This window comes from Engraulis encrasicolus, chromosome 2 (genome assembly GCF_034702125.1).
Source record: "Engraulis encrasicolus isolate BLACKSEA-1 chromosome 2, IST_EnEncr_1.0, whole genome shotgun sequence".
Classification (NCBI taxonomy): domain Eukaryota; kingdom Metazoa; phylum Chordata; class Actinopteri; order Clupeiformes; family Engraulidae; genus Engraulis; species Engraulis encrasicolus.
In genome coordinates, this window is record NC_085858.1 from 30913517 (window position 1) to 30926154 (window position 12638).

Sequence of the window (12638 nt, forward strand, 5' to 3'; positions counted from 1 at the left end):
GGATTACCCCCTGCACTTTAGGCCTATATTACAACATACCCCACCTTCACTAGATCCCCTGAAAATAACCTATTTGCAATTTCTTAACAAACATGTCATATTTCAAGTGAAACTGCAAAATCTGTAGAATTACTGTAGAATGGTGCGGGATTGTGGAACTCCACTCTATACCTGCACTTCTAAAGAGATGCAAATGGAGAAAAATGGATGCAGATGAAAGACATTGTCAATGTCAATGTCCAAAATGTTCACTTGTTCCGTAAATAGGGTGCAAGTTCAATTGTTTTGCTCACTACATAGGTTAGTGCACTAGGTAATGACCGAGTACATGAATCAGATTTAGCCATTAAGTCTTGCATGATATCTCCTTAATATGGATCAGATAGCGTAGCACCTTTCCTTGCTATTGAGCAAGACCTACAGTTCAGTAGACCTACCTGTGCCTTTAGCGTTCAGGGTTAGTGTGTACATGGGGCAAGGCAAATCAATATGATGATAACATTATCACGATAACATTAACTGCATAAAAAGATGTAGAAAGCATTACATACTTTTCTTGTCCATTATTAAATGGACAAAAGCATGACATGAAATGTAAAACAATATTTTGAACTTCTACACTGAGACACACAAGTGCATCTCTGGCAAGCTGCTTGCCTTGATATATAAAGCAAAACTTAATTGAGAAATGTCCACTTACCACCTTTTTCATAGCCACTCAACTGGCCATTTGAAATGTCAGTTTGTATTGGTTTATAAGGGTGGGAGCTAGCTTCACACAGACCATTTTGACTTACAAGATTAAAAAAAAAAAAAAAAAAGCCAGAGGATGCCACCCTGACTACACATAAACCCAATGTATTTACAAAATCTAAAATCTAATCAGGGTCCATTCTTAACGTCTTCTTTCCTCAGACACATGGCATTATCATGGAAGAAGGGCCTTCAGATTCACTACACATTCTCTATTAAAAATCTAATGAGCACACATTGTTTCAAAAAGCAATCCAACAACACTGATACTCTAGAGAAGCATAGGTCCCATGTTTATCCATTAGGAGAGAAAAATAATGAAAAGACAACAATTACCTATGTTTTTCTGTTAAGAGGAAGAATAAAAAAAGTTTGTAAAGCCATGGATTCACCTGCACAGAAACTATCTACAGTAACCCAGCTGTAGAAAAACAGCTAACTAATGGTGACTAGCTGGCTATGGCGATAATGCACACTGCACACCCAACTCCCCAACACCACCCCCCCACACACACACACACACACACACTTTTTACCCTTGACTTTCTTCTTCCGATGAGTGACAGGCATGTTTTTCGGAGGGTGCAAGATAGCGTTGTCCAGAAAAACTGAGGCCCATAAACTCGATCACCCACTTGTGCACCCAGGGTGGGTTACTGGTTGTGTTCTTACTCACGGCTACAACAACACTGAATACCAGAGCACTCCAACACAGGGTTTAGACTGATTACCTAACTTCAAGTCCAAAGGGCCACACTGGCAAGTGAACACAAGGAACCAACCCACTCGGTGATCATTATATCACACACACACACACACACACACACACACACACACACACACACACACACACACACACACACACACACACACACACACACACACACACACTTTCCTGACAGGAGAACAATACTGACACGCACAGTTAAGTAGACAGATTCACTGAGGTATGTGTAGGCCTACTATGTGTTTTGGGGAGAATTGCCCTGCCCCTTGAAGATTGTTAGATAACAGGACTTCAACTCTACACCTAGTGCTAGGGGCTTGCCAGACCCAAACGTCTGGAAGGGAGGTTCATTCAGTATGGCGATCTTGACCCTGGTCACAGAATTATACCTTCCATGATGTTACAACTTTTCCTGGAGGGCAGAGCACGTAATGACAGGACGAGGTAACCTCCAGTAGTAGCTTACTTAGTTCGGTTTTCAGAGATAAGTTCATGAAACACAGCAATCAGTCAGAATGACGGCACAACTGACCTTCCACATCACCGTCTTCAACTGCTGGGAATTATCCAGAAAGTACTTTTCTTCCGACAACTGGTGGGCTGCAGAAAACTAGCAAGCTAACTTCTCTGTTGGATCTATTACCTTGGAGATGACGATACTTCAGGGTTGACTTCCTACAGTAAGATGGTCGCAACATGACACATTTGATACATGTTTCCGACGTGTAATGTTTCTGTATGAAAACAAATGTTTCAAGGAAGAAATAAATGAGAATACCAACGCAATCCAATAGAACCCTTGTCATTCTGAGCAGCAGTACAGCAACCCTTCAGGAACACAGAAATGTTCAGAAGGTTTTAAAAGATACAGCAGCAAAACATACTTACTCCAGCGAATTGTCGCCAGGCGCCGTTTCAGTGTTGTTGTGATAAATATATCTGCTGTCGCTGTGGTGATCATTTATCACTTCATTGCCCCGGTTTTCGGTGGGTCTTCCTGCAACAGAGCTGTACACTGTTCGGCTGCTGGCTGGCTGGAGGCTACTTCCTCTGGCGCTGACACGACACTACAACGTCAACTTGTTACTACACATCATTGCTGCACCACTTCTGCGCATGATGCTCATACATACCCAATGATATTGCTCATACCCCTACATACTCCTACAGTATGTACATTAATGGAAAAGTAGTGCTATCATTTAAGGTGCACCGTGTAAGATGATGGCTAGAGTAGGTATTGCAACTATGCTGCTCATAGAAACTGTGCTGTCTACTGCCAAATTTGATATTTGCATGGATATTTACTAAGTAATTAAGTAACTAAATGAATTTACAAACAAAATAAAACCATGGAGAAAACCCCCTTTTCATGTATAAAAGTGCATTTTTCCCCCAGTCATAATGAATGCTTAGAATTTGATGGTGGTGGTAAGTATTCATGAAAGAGGTAACATTTATGATTGAGCAACATGGATTCTGTAAATAATCTATATACACAGTGCATCTTTAAGCAAAATAAATAATATTGCAAGCATCAATATTGCATCTCAGTCTTCTTTTTGCCTTGCCTTACATGACAACTTCACATGTTTGTTTGCATAATACCGGTAGCCTACTGGATACTGGAATGGATACTACCGATAATTAATTTTATGTTTTGGTATGTAAACCTGACATGACAAGTATGTGAACTTGTGCATTTTGAAAAAGTGTATTTGGTCTGTGCTTTATTTTTTATTTTTTAACCCATTTTCAATTTCACCAACCATTTCAGTCTCTCTCTATGTGGTTTATTGACACCTTTTTTTTCTTCTTCAGATTGTCTTTGCCCAGGGGGTAAGCCCAGTCACCCAAGCCTTTTTTTTGTTCAACTCCTTAGCTAAAAGGGGAACAATAGGGCAAAGAGGAAGATAAAAAAAAGCTGAACATGTAAACACGGAGGCAAATTGTATTTAAATTCTTGAGTGTGGCTCTGGCCAAAACAAATGCATCTGCGTATGTATTTTGAGGGGTACGCAGAGACGAAAAAAGATGCAGCACTCAAAAGAATGACTCATGTAGAAGGAAACCGCTCTTTATTTGGCAACAGCAGAGTGGCCAACACACACTTCAGACACAATAAGGCAGAATTCTGACTTCCGGGTCAAGAGATTTTTTTATATGTAAAAAAAAAAAAATCTACCATAACTTATCAAAAATGTACATACATCAGTATTACACTGTGTAATAACACTCGGACAGTAACCAAAAAACAGAAAACAATAAAGAACATAGACTTTTGATCTACTATGGAAAACGAAAACAATTGGCAAACAAAATTATTTTAAGTAAGGCACATATTGCTAAAAAAAATGTGGCATAGGATACTGAAACTAGCCTGACGAGTCAGACGTTGAAACATCACTGATTGATAAAGGGCAAGGCAAGTTCCACAAGTCGTGTGACCATAAGAGTAGCGGAATTCCCAGATTCATATGCACACACATTTTTTTTTGTCATTTCATTTCCAAACAAACAATATTACTATGTAATACAATTTATGTTCAGACATTGCATAGAAATAAATGGCACCACAATAAATGGCAAACATACAGTGTTTTCTACTGTGCACATGAAAAAGTGACTCCAGTGATGCTTAGCACATGCGGTGGCTTAACATGGCATTGAACTTGTGAACCTCTGCAGAGTGCCTTTGGCACACAGACTAGTCCACAGAGGTTTAAGAGACTTTCCTAACTGTTCAGTGGTCCAATATCCTTGTGATAAGAGTGATATTTAAGTAATAACAAATAGATGAGTCTTTGGCGGTGTTTTAGTGAGGGCAGTGTTAATGTTCAAACTGTAGTCGGTCAACATCACACACAATATGTCTTATTATCATAGTGGTACTTTTTTTTTTGCCTTTGTGTCAACAATGCTCAAAAATATGAAGCTAAGAGATGCAGTATCACTCCAACGACCATTATAGTACTTTACAGCAAACAAATGCAATATGTACAAGCATGTACTCCCTCATTAGAAAAACGACTTGAAGGGGGCTGAGAATGATTAAGCAGTACATTCATCTAGGCTGTAGAAGAACCTTTAAATGAGAAAAACAGATCAATGAAATCTTTTAAGTGTAAAAAAGTGCGAAGAGCTGAACTACTTCAATCAAGAGTATCAATACCAATCATCCAAATCTTGTTAACTCCCCCCACCAAATCTTGTTTAAGTTTATTTTGGCATAACATCTGATTACCTGTAATGAAAATTGGCAGTGGGAGAGAAGTTAATTCGTCTTGTCAGTAGTAGTATCCCCAAGCACAGCTACTGCTGCCTACTTCTACTCATTCTTGGCTGAAGGCACTGTGTGTACACTTTGTGAAACCTTCTCAGACAACACGTGTGGAGCCTGGGGTGGCCTTCTTGATGTTCATCTGGGCACACGAGTGTATAAATAGAGACGTTTACGACACACAAACAACAACAAAAAAAGAAGAACAAGGCACACATTTACCCTCTGAGGAGAAGTGGGTGAGCACACTGGAGCAAACGCAAAAACACACGTGCACATACGCGCACACACACACACAGATACACACACACAGATACACACACACAGATACACACACACAGATACACACACACAGATACACACACACAGATACACACACACAGATACACACACACACACACACACACACACACACACACACACACACACACACACACACACACACACACACCCCATCGTACCCACTCTGCACCCAATCACACGCACTCTGCAGCGTTTTTGGCCGGGACTAAAGCAGTGCAAGAAGACATCACCAACCAATAGGAGCTTGACCATCAGCCTCCATCAATCAGCTGCTCTCGTTCTTAACCCCTCCCCCTGCTCACGCCCACTCCCCACCGCCTTCCCCTCTCGCCCTCTCTGTCAGGTGATCTGAGGGGCCCCATGTGACCCGACCCCGGGCTCCTGGGGGGTATTCTAAGAACCTGGCTCAGTATTAAGCCAGATTAAGTTGGTGGTAAAGCATGTAATAGAAGAGCCTGGAGTCCTCATTTTCGAAGATAAAGGACACCTGTGGGCTATCCATTACCAGGTCTACCACTTTCTGTGGTTAACTTAGTCAGGTTTATCACTTAGCCATGCTCTTGGAATACCCCCAGGGGGACTGGATGGTAAGGTGGGGTGATGGTGGTGATGGTGGTGGTGGAGGAGGCTCAGTAGCTGGGCGGCGTGTAGTCCGTGCCACCTGGCATCTGGTTCTGAGCGAAGGGGGACTGCTGGTATCCCTGGGGCGGGTAGGGTCCTGCGCCGTGGTCCTGCGCGGGGTCCGTGTAGCTGGAGGCCAGGTCACTCACGCCCTGCTGGAAGCGCTGCAGCGAGAAGTAGGTCAGCACGGCCTGGGAAACAAGACACAGCACAACGCAGCATTAGAGAAGGTCCAAACATAGGACACACAGGGCACTCAACACAACAAAACACAACAACACATCACAGAGGGGGATCACAACAACACAACACAACACAACACAACACAACACAACAACACATCACAGAGGGGGATCACAACAACACAACACAACACAACACAACACAACACAACACAACACAACACAGCACAGAGGGGGATCACAACAACACAACACAGATGGGGTCAACACACACAACACACTGCACCACACAGTCAATCACTCAACACAACATAAAACGCAATGCAACACAGAGGGTCACTCAACACAACTCACACAGGGTCAACAACAACACAATACCAATACCTCACCACATACCAAAACTGACAACACAACGTGGGGCGACTGCACTGCTCATTATCAGTGCCCAATTACCACAGAGCTGTGTGAGTGCACTCTATCCACATGTCTCACTGTACTGGGGAAGGGGATGCTCGATGGCCAAACTGGCCTCAACCAAAGAGCGAGGCCAGCTAACAGACCAACGTGGCAAGCGGCACTACTGTGTTATTGCTAAGAGGTTTTATTGTGATGTTTATGGAATAGTGGAGGGATTCATTCTTTTTTATTTCCTATTCAACACCATTGTGGCACTGGAATTGAAGGGAAACTCAGAAACGTTTGGACTTTTAATAACATGGTAGAAATCAACAGGGTTACGTGATGTGGCCTGCTGAAAAAAAAAACCCTCTTTGCCACTCATTGCTACTGCTGCTGCTGTTGCTGCTGCTGCTACTGCTACTACTACTACTACGAGTTAAACCAGCTTGAAAGTGTGGATTTGTGCACATTTTAAAGAGTATTAACACACAAGATTTTGTCAAAATCTATCCCTTCACACCTGTTCCAAAGTTATTACGCAAACTGAAATCTGTGATGGACGGACACACAGACAGCGGTCAGTGAACAACATGTCCCCTCTTTGGCATCTTTGGGAGAATGAATCTTCTCCAAATATGGACTACTCTAGAACTACACTTTTGTGTGATCTGCAAAACTACTCAATGTCTCCATAGCAAAGCAAAGGGACCTCTTTAAAAGCAAGGCGAAAGCACTTCCAGCTACATATTTCCACTGAGTGTGAAGTCATTGGTGGTCGCCGATTTGTTCCACTGTCCTCAGCTGTGTTTTCAGTCAAAGTTTGCCAAGCCAGATAGGCCATCACAGATATACTATGCCAGTGACCTCGTCACACAGAAAACACAAAGCAGTATCTAAGGACATAATGTCATTATTGATGTGTGTACCATCAGTCCCCGAGGATGTGTGAGGGAGGGAGAGAGGAAAACAATGGTCACACACACAGCTTGCAATTGTTAAGCAAGCAAGTTTATCTACTTTGCCTTGGGACTGCGTGGCAGCGACAGAATGGAAGGCATGGAGTATCAGTGGATTCTAGAAAACAATGCCCTGCCTGGCAGTATGGCAGGCAGGGATTGATTGCTGCTCTTTCAGCATAGACATCATAAAATCTGTTTGCAGACGTTAACCCTGATGTACTCTGTGTGTGTGTGTGTGTGTGTGTGTGTGTGTGTGTGTGTGTGTGTGTGTGTGTGTGTGTGTGTGTGTGCTATTACCCAGCTGGCGATGGAGAAGAAGGAGAAGGCGATGGCAGCTCGAGCCGCGTCGCCAGGGATGTGGTCAGCATGCTCAGTTTTAGACCACTGATTGGCCAGCAGGCAGAAACACACAAACCACAGGAAAGTCCAGGCACCTGGAGATGAGAAAAGGAAAGGTGAGCCGAGTCAGGAGAAGAGAAGTTAGAGGACAGTATAGTATAGTCATCCTTTTTAACACCCTTGATAAGACTTTATTTTTCTTCCAAAAGAGCTCATCTCGAAACCAACCCTACTCATCCTTGCATCGCTTTGGATAAAAGTGTCTTCTAAATGTAATGTAATCCAAGTTAATTTCCCTACTACACTGAACTTCAGCTTCATTTTCATATTCATAAGATAAGACTATGCACTCCTGGAAAGCTCGACAAAGACTTGGTTGTAAATGAACCTAGTTCTAAACGGAGCTCAACAGAACCTCTTGGTTGTGTCTGCAAATGGCTCTACAAACCGGTGCACAGTGAGGCAAAAAGGACAAGCATAGAACACATACAGTCAGCGCCCTAAATTAACATTTTTCACCAAAAAGGCGAGTAGATGAATCTTACCAACTACTAGCCAAACACACTCATTAATGGGTCAAAGTGGCTGGTAAACCGGACTTTTCTACCGGCCAAAATGATATTTCACCAGCATTTGGCCGGTTGGCTGGTGTTAATTTAGAGCCCTGGATACAGTAAACGCAAATATATACATACAACAAAGGCCTACTAATTTCCATGTAACGTGATGTGGGACGGTGCCAAAGGGACCACTTACCAGAGAAGCCCAGGTCTGCCATGACGATATTCTTCCTGTCCTTGGCATTGCTGAGTTGAGGCAGGTAGGCGTCCAGCAGGAGGAAGGCGACGCAAGCAAGGAAGGCAATCACCCCAATGCCCACCGCGTAGCTGCAGGCACTGTCGTTCTGGTTGTACATGCACTTCAGATCAGAACCACCTTGCTCGTTGATGTAACCCTCTGCTGTGATGGTGGCAAACACCACTATGGCTGAGAGCTGAGGGGCACAGACAAACAGATAGACAGATGCACGCACGCACACACGCAGGCAAGACATCAGACTTTAATGACATTTCCAAGAACAAATACTATTATCGTATACACCTGCGTACCACAATTAACAAAAAAGAGAAGTTTTTTCCATACCAGATGAAAGAAATACATAAAAAAATGGAAAAATGTAAGACAAAATGAGAGGAGACCTGTCTAGATTTATCAACTCTTAAGATGACAGCAATGGTTTGTGAAGCTTTTCTCTAATGAGGTGATGCAGACAGGTAAGTTTACGAGGCAGAGCGTAGCCTATAACAGCCCAGTGAGCAACATTTTCAGGTAACCTGTGTTCACATCAATTGTGTTGCTCATTCATACATGTATACTTTGTTCATGAATATTTACCATCACTATTAATTTATAAGTGTTTATATTGGCTTTCATTTTTTTTTTACATGGCAGCTTCAACTTCCTTATCCATGTGCAAATTGCCATTTAGCCTCATCAGAGACATTCACTAACTAGCATGTTTCTGAATTGTCCGTTCGCCATGGGGTCATTTCACGTGAAATCAGACACTTTGGGACTCGACCGACACCGATTTCAATCATACTTGCTGTGCCTGTTTAGTAGCAAGGTAGCACCCCAGAACTGCATTGACTTACACTGACTGATATAATCAAAGCTGAATGCATAGTGTCCTACCCTCATATGTAAACCTTTGTTAGTCTGTTTCTCCCTTAATATTGGTGTCAGATTCCCACAAATGCAGTTCTGGGGTGCTACCTTGCTACTGAACAGGCACAGAAAGTATGATTGAAATCGGTGTCGGTCGTGTCCCAAAGTGTCTGATTTCACGTGAAATGACCCCATGATTAAGCCACTTCTCAACTCTACTCTGGCAAACCTGAAGGAGGGAAGGGAAATCTTTGGACCTTGAGAACAACGGTGTTGCTAAGCACCACTGCCAATCTGGCCAATCATAACAAGAGGAAAAGGCTCATTACGGCAATCTGGCAGAGCAGAACTCTCTGACCTCAACTCTTTACTTCAAATTTTCTGTGAATCCCTGAAGGAACGTTCATGTGTACCAGGGAATAGTTGTAGCCCTGATAAGAACTATTTGGTATTATTTCTGCTATTGTAAGCACAAGCACGCCATTGCTGAAAGAGGCCAACTGACTACTTTTAATGTGAATGAACTTGAATGCTAACTAGGTCTAACCAGTAAGTATAGGTTTTGTACCCTTCATGCATTTAGTACTCTGTACTGAGCATAGTCATAGTGCCACTGATCCACCATCAAGAGATTTCAAAGTGCAGTAAGTTGTTAACATCAAATGTTAAGTTAACAAACACCAGTTATTTTTCTAACATTCTGGATGTGTGACTGTGCATGCATTTACAAGTAATTTCACAGTGTGTTGCGTTTAGAAAGTCATTAACCTTGAAAGGCTAAACAAGCACTGAAGGACAGCACGCATTCCTGAAAAACTGAAACAATTTAGAAGACTGCAGGCAACATCCTCTTTCTTCCATCATTCAAGGAACTGCAGTAAAGGAGGCTGTAGTGAGCAGCCATGTTTACAGTACTAAGGTCATGGACCTCACAGATCTTCATGTAGATAGAACAACTGTGTCAATATCCCAATTGAAAAAAATAGGGTGCATACCGGTACCCCAGGTACAGCATGCTATGCCTATGAATTGTAGATGGTCTTTCAAACTTAGAACAAACACCAAGTATGTAAACAACACCCAGTATCTCACTACAGCAGGAAAAAAATACCTAGCACCAGTAACTTTCGATTATGGTGAGAGACAGGCAGCAAAGCTCAACCACCTGGTGCCATTCTCAAAACCCCTGCATGGTGTGTAGACTAAGCTTACTCCCACGCTGTGGTCTGGGGGGAAATTTCCAGGGCAACATAAACTGTCACCTCTCAAGCCAAAACTGATCCCTTTGAATTTCATAGGAGGATCAGACTCTTACATTTCTCTTGATGCAATTTGTAAACATTTATTCAAATAATAGTTAGAGCTAACAGATGTGTCACACTTGACTTGGATGTTTGAGCAAGTAATACGTTTTAGTTCTGGATTCAGTAGGTGTTGTCTGACCAAGAAATGTTAGGGGAAACCCATCTCAACTTGACTTCAAACCATCACAGCCATACACAGCAAAAGAAACCACAGCCCTGACGAGAAGTGAGACAGCGTCACATGATCAGTCTTTCAAAAGTCATATGCAACATTAAAAGCCAAAACGTCTGCTAACGATGGCCACCACACCTGATAGCGCCCGTCATGGTTCAGTTTGCCGTTTGACACAGATATGTTGCAAAGCATTTGTTGTATTGATAATGAACATTTACCAAAGGCTTGCATTAGATTTGTAGTTTCTATATTCTCAAGAATGTATCTCGTTAGGTCTGAGGAATGTCGTTTTGTTTTTGTCATTAGCTTACTCGTACTGCAAGATGACTGTCACGAGGTAATAATCTCAGGTTACAATGGCTGTCAAACTTCGCCGAGATCAAGCTATTCCTCGTTAGCCAGCTAACACTATGGGCAACTAATAGACGACCATTGCTTTGGGTAAAGTTGCCTGGTCATCTGACATTAGCCAAAGCTAATGCGCTAACAAAGTCTTGAAGTATCGGAAATTTGATATTGATGACATTCGTTATCACTTCTGCTTAAATAAAGGGCGGACGATTATCATTTTATTATTTCTTTCACTTTCGGGTCACGTATCGCGAAGAATGTGGATTGAAAGACTGTGTGTCCAAGTTGCTGGACCAACAGTTTTGAAAGAAGCGGAAAAGAATGTAACAAGTAATGTTGCACCTGCAAATGGGTGAATGCACCTTCTGTGTAAAGTTAGCGGATTCGTTTCAAGTTGTAACCAACACATTTAATTGCCTTAACAGTATGTGACTCACCCAACTCAACAGACGGACAATAGTTTGAGGTTGTTTGACAAAGCTCACGAGGTCGAAGGACCCCCCTGCCAGCGAGGCTCCGTATGCACCAGACTCCATTCCGTCACACAACGTTGTGTTAAGTTTACAGACAATTAGTGAATCCTGACTGCCTAGGTTTTAGACAGAGCTTTGCAAACGGTTTGCTTGCCAGATTGTTCAGTCGTTTCGTTTCCTTGTGTTGAACCACCCCTCTGTGTTTGAGTACACGTCACTTTCCCTCTGACGTTTGGGTCTGATCTCTAGAGCTACGACTAGCTCTACACTGTGCACTTCTACGTCCACGTTCACCTTCAGTGCGCGCGCCACTAGAGCTACACTATACGGAAATTCTTCATTAAACTCACCGCTACCCGTACTCGAGACTATTATTCGATTTCTTATTCTTCTCTGATAGTTATCATTATATCAAATGCCATTTTGGAAGACTCCTCACAACTGATGCCGCGAATTCAACCCCGAGGAGGCGCAATTAAACCAACAATGGGTTTCAGTTCAGCTTGTTTAACAATGATGCCGTTGTTTGCACAAGAACTGCTCCACACCACCCTCATTACACACGAGAGTAGGCCTATAAGGATTGGCTGTGGTTATGTCCACTGGCTAATAATTAATCCACTTAGGCTAGTCTTGTTTCCCAAACTCTTCAAGAAGTATCAGGTAAGTCATGCACCACCCATCCTCCCAACCCCATACTGAGGTAGACTGCGCATGGCATGATGATGCCATTCCTGAGTAGGCCTAGTTCTACTGCGCCATTGGGCTGGCCTTTTTGCATGGCATGGGTAAGCTAAGGCATTAATTAAATTGTGTTGTACACCACAACATGAGACTTTCCCTGTGGAACTTTTTAAAAGGCCTCACAGTCCACTCCCTGGCCCTTAAAATTAAGCAGTGGCAGATCCATCTAGGCTATGTTATACTACGGGTCTGAGCAGTGGCGATTCCCATTTACTGTATTATTATGATTATGCGGCACACCACTGCAAAAAAACAAACACACACACACACACACACACACACACACACACACACACACACACACACACACACACACACACACACACACACACACACAGTTTACTTCTTTATTTGGATTGA

The 12638-nt window shown here is 42.7% G+C and overlaps 2 protein-coding genes across 5 annotated transcripts in view; both read right to left on the bottom strand.

The window, feature by feature from the left end:
• Nucleotides 1-2536, bottom strand: part of cant1a (calcium activated nucleotidase 1a) — a 12733-nt gene extending 10197 nt beyond the window's left edge. Inside the window, exons 1-2 of one of the 4 annotated variants that reach the window (XM_063186273.1) lie at nucleotides 2369-2448; nucleotides 2124-2214 (exon numbers count right to left, since the gene is read on the bottom strand). In XM_063186273.1, coding sequence (XP_063042343.1) covers nucleotides 2124-2178 — 55 coding nt within the window. In that variant the 5' untranslated portion in view covers nucleotides 2179-2214; nucleotides 2369-2448. Of the gene's footprint in view, nucleotides 1-1289; nucleotides 1563-2012; nucleotides 2104-2123; nucleotides 2215-2368 lie in introns of those variants that run through there. The other 3 variants (XM_063186264.1, XM_063186300.1, XM_063186290.1) reach the window with 3 other exon arrangements.
• A 1000-nt stretch (nucleotides 2537-3536) lies between these two features.
• syngr2a (synaptogyrin 2a) lies at nucleotides 3537-11819 on the bottom strand. The gene is made up of 4 exons (XM_063186322.1): nucleotides 11499-11819; nucleotides 8320-8557; nucleotides 7522-7658; nucleotides 3537-5875 (listed from the first exon to the last, which is right to left on the bottom strand). Exons 1-4 carry the CDS (start codon nucleotides 11595-11597, stop codon nucleotides 5693-5695), a joined length of 657 nt encoding a protein of 218 aa, XP_063042392.1. The 5' UTR covers nucleotides 11598-11819; the 3' UTR covers nucleotides 3537-5692.
• Between the last annotated feature and the right edge of the window lie 819 nt (nucleotides 11820-12638).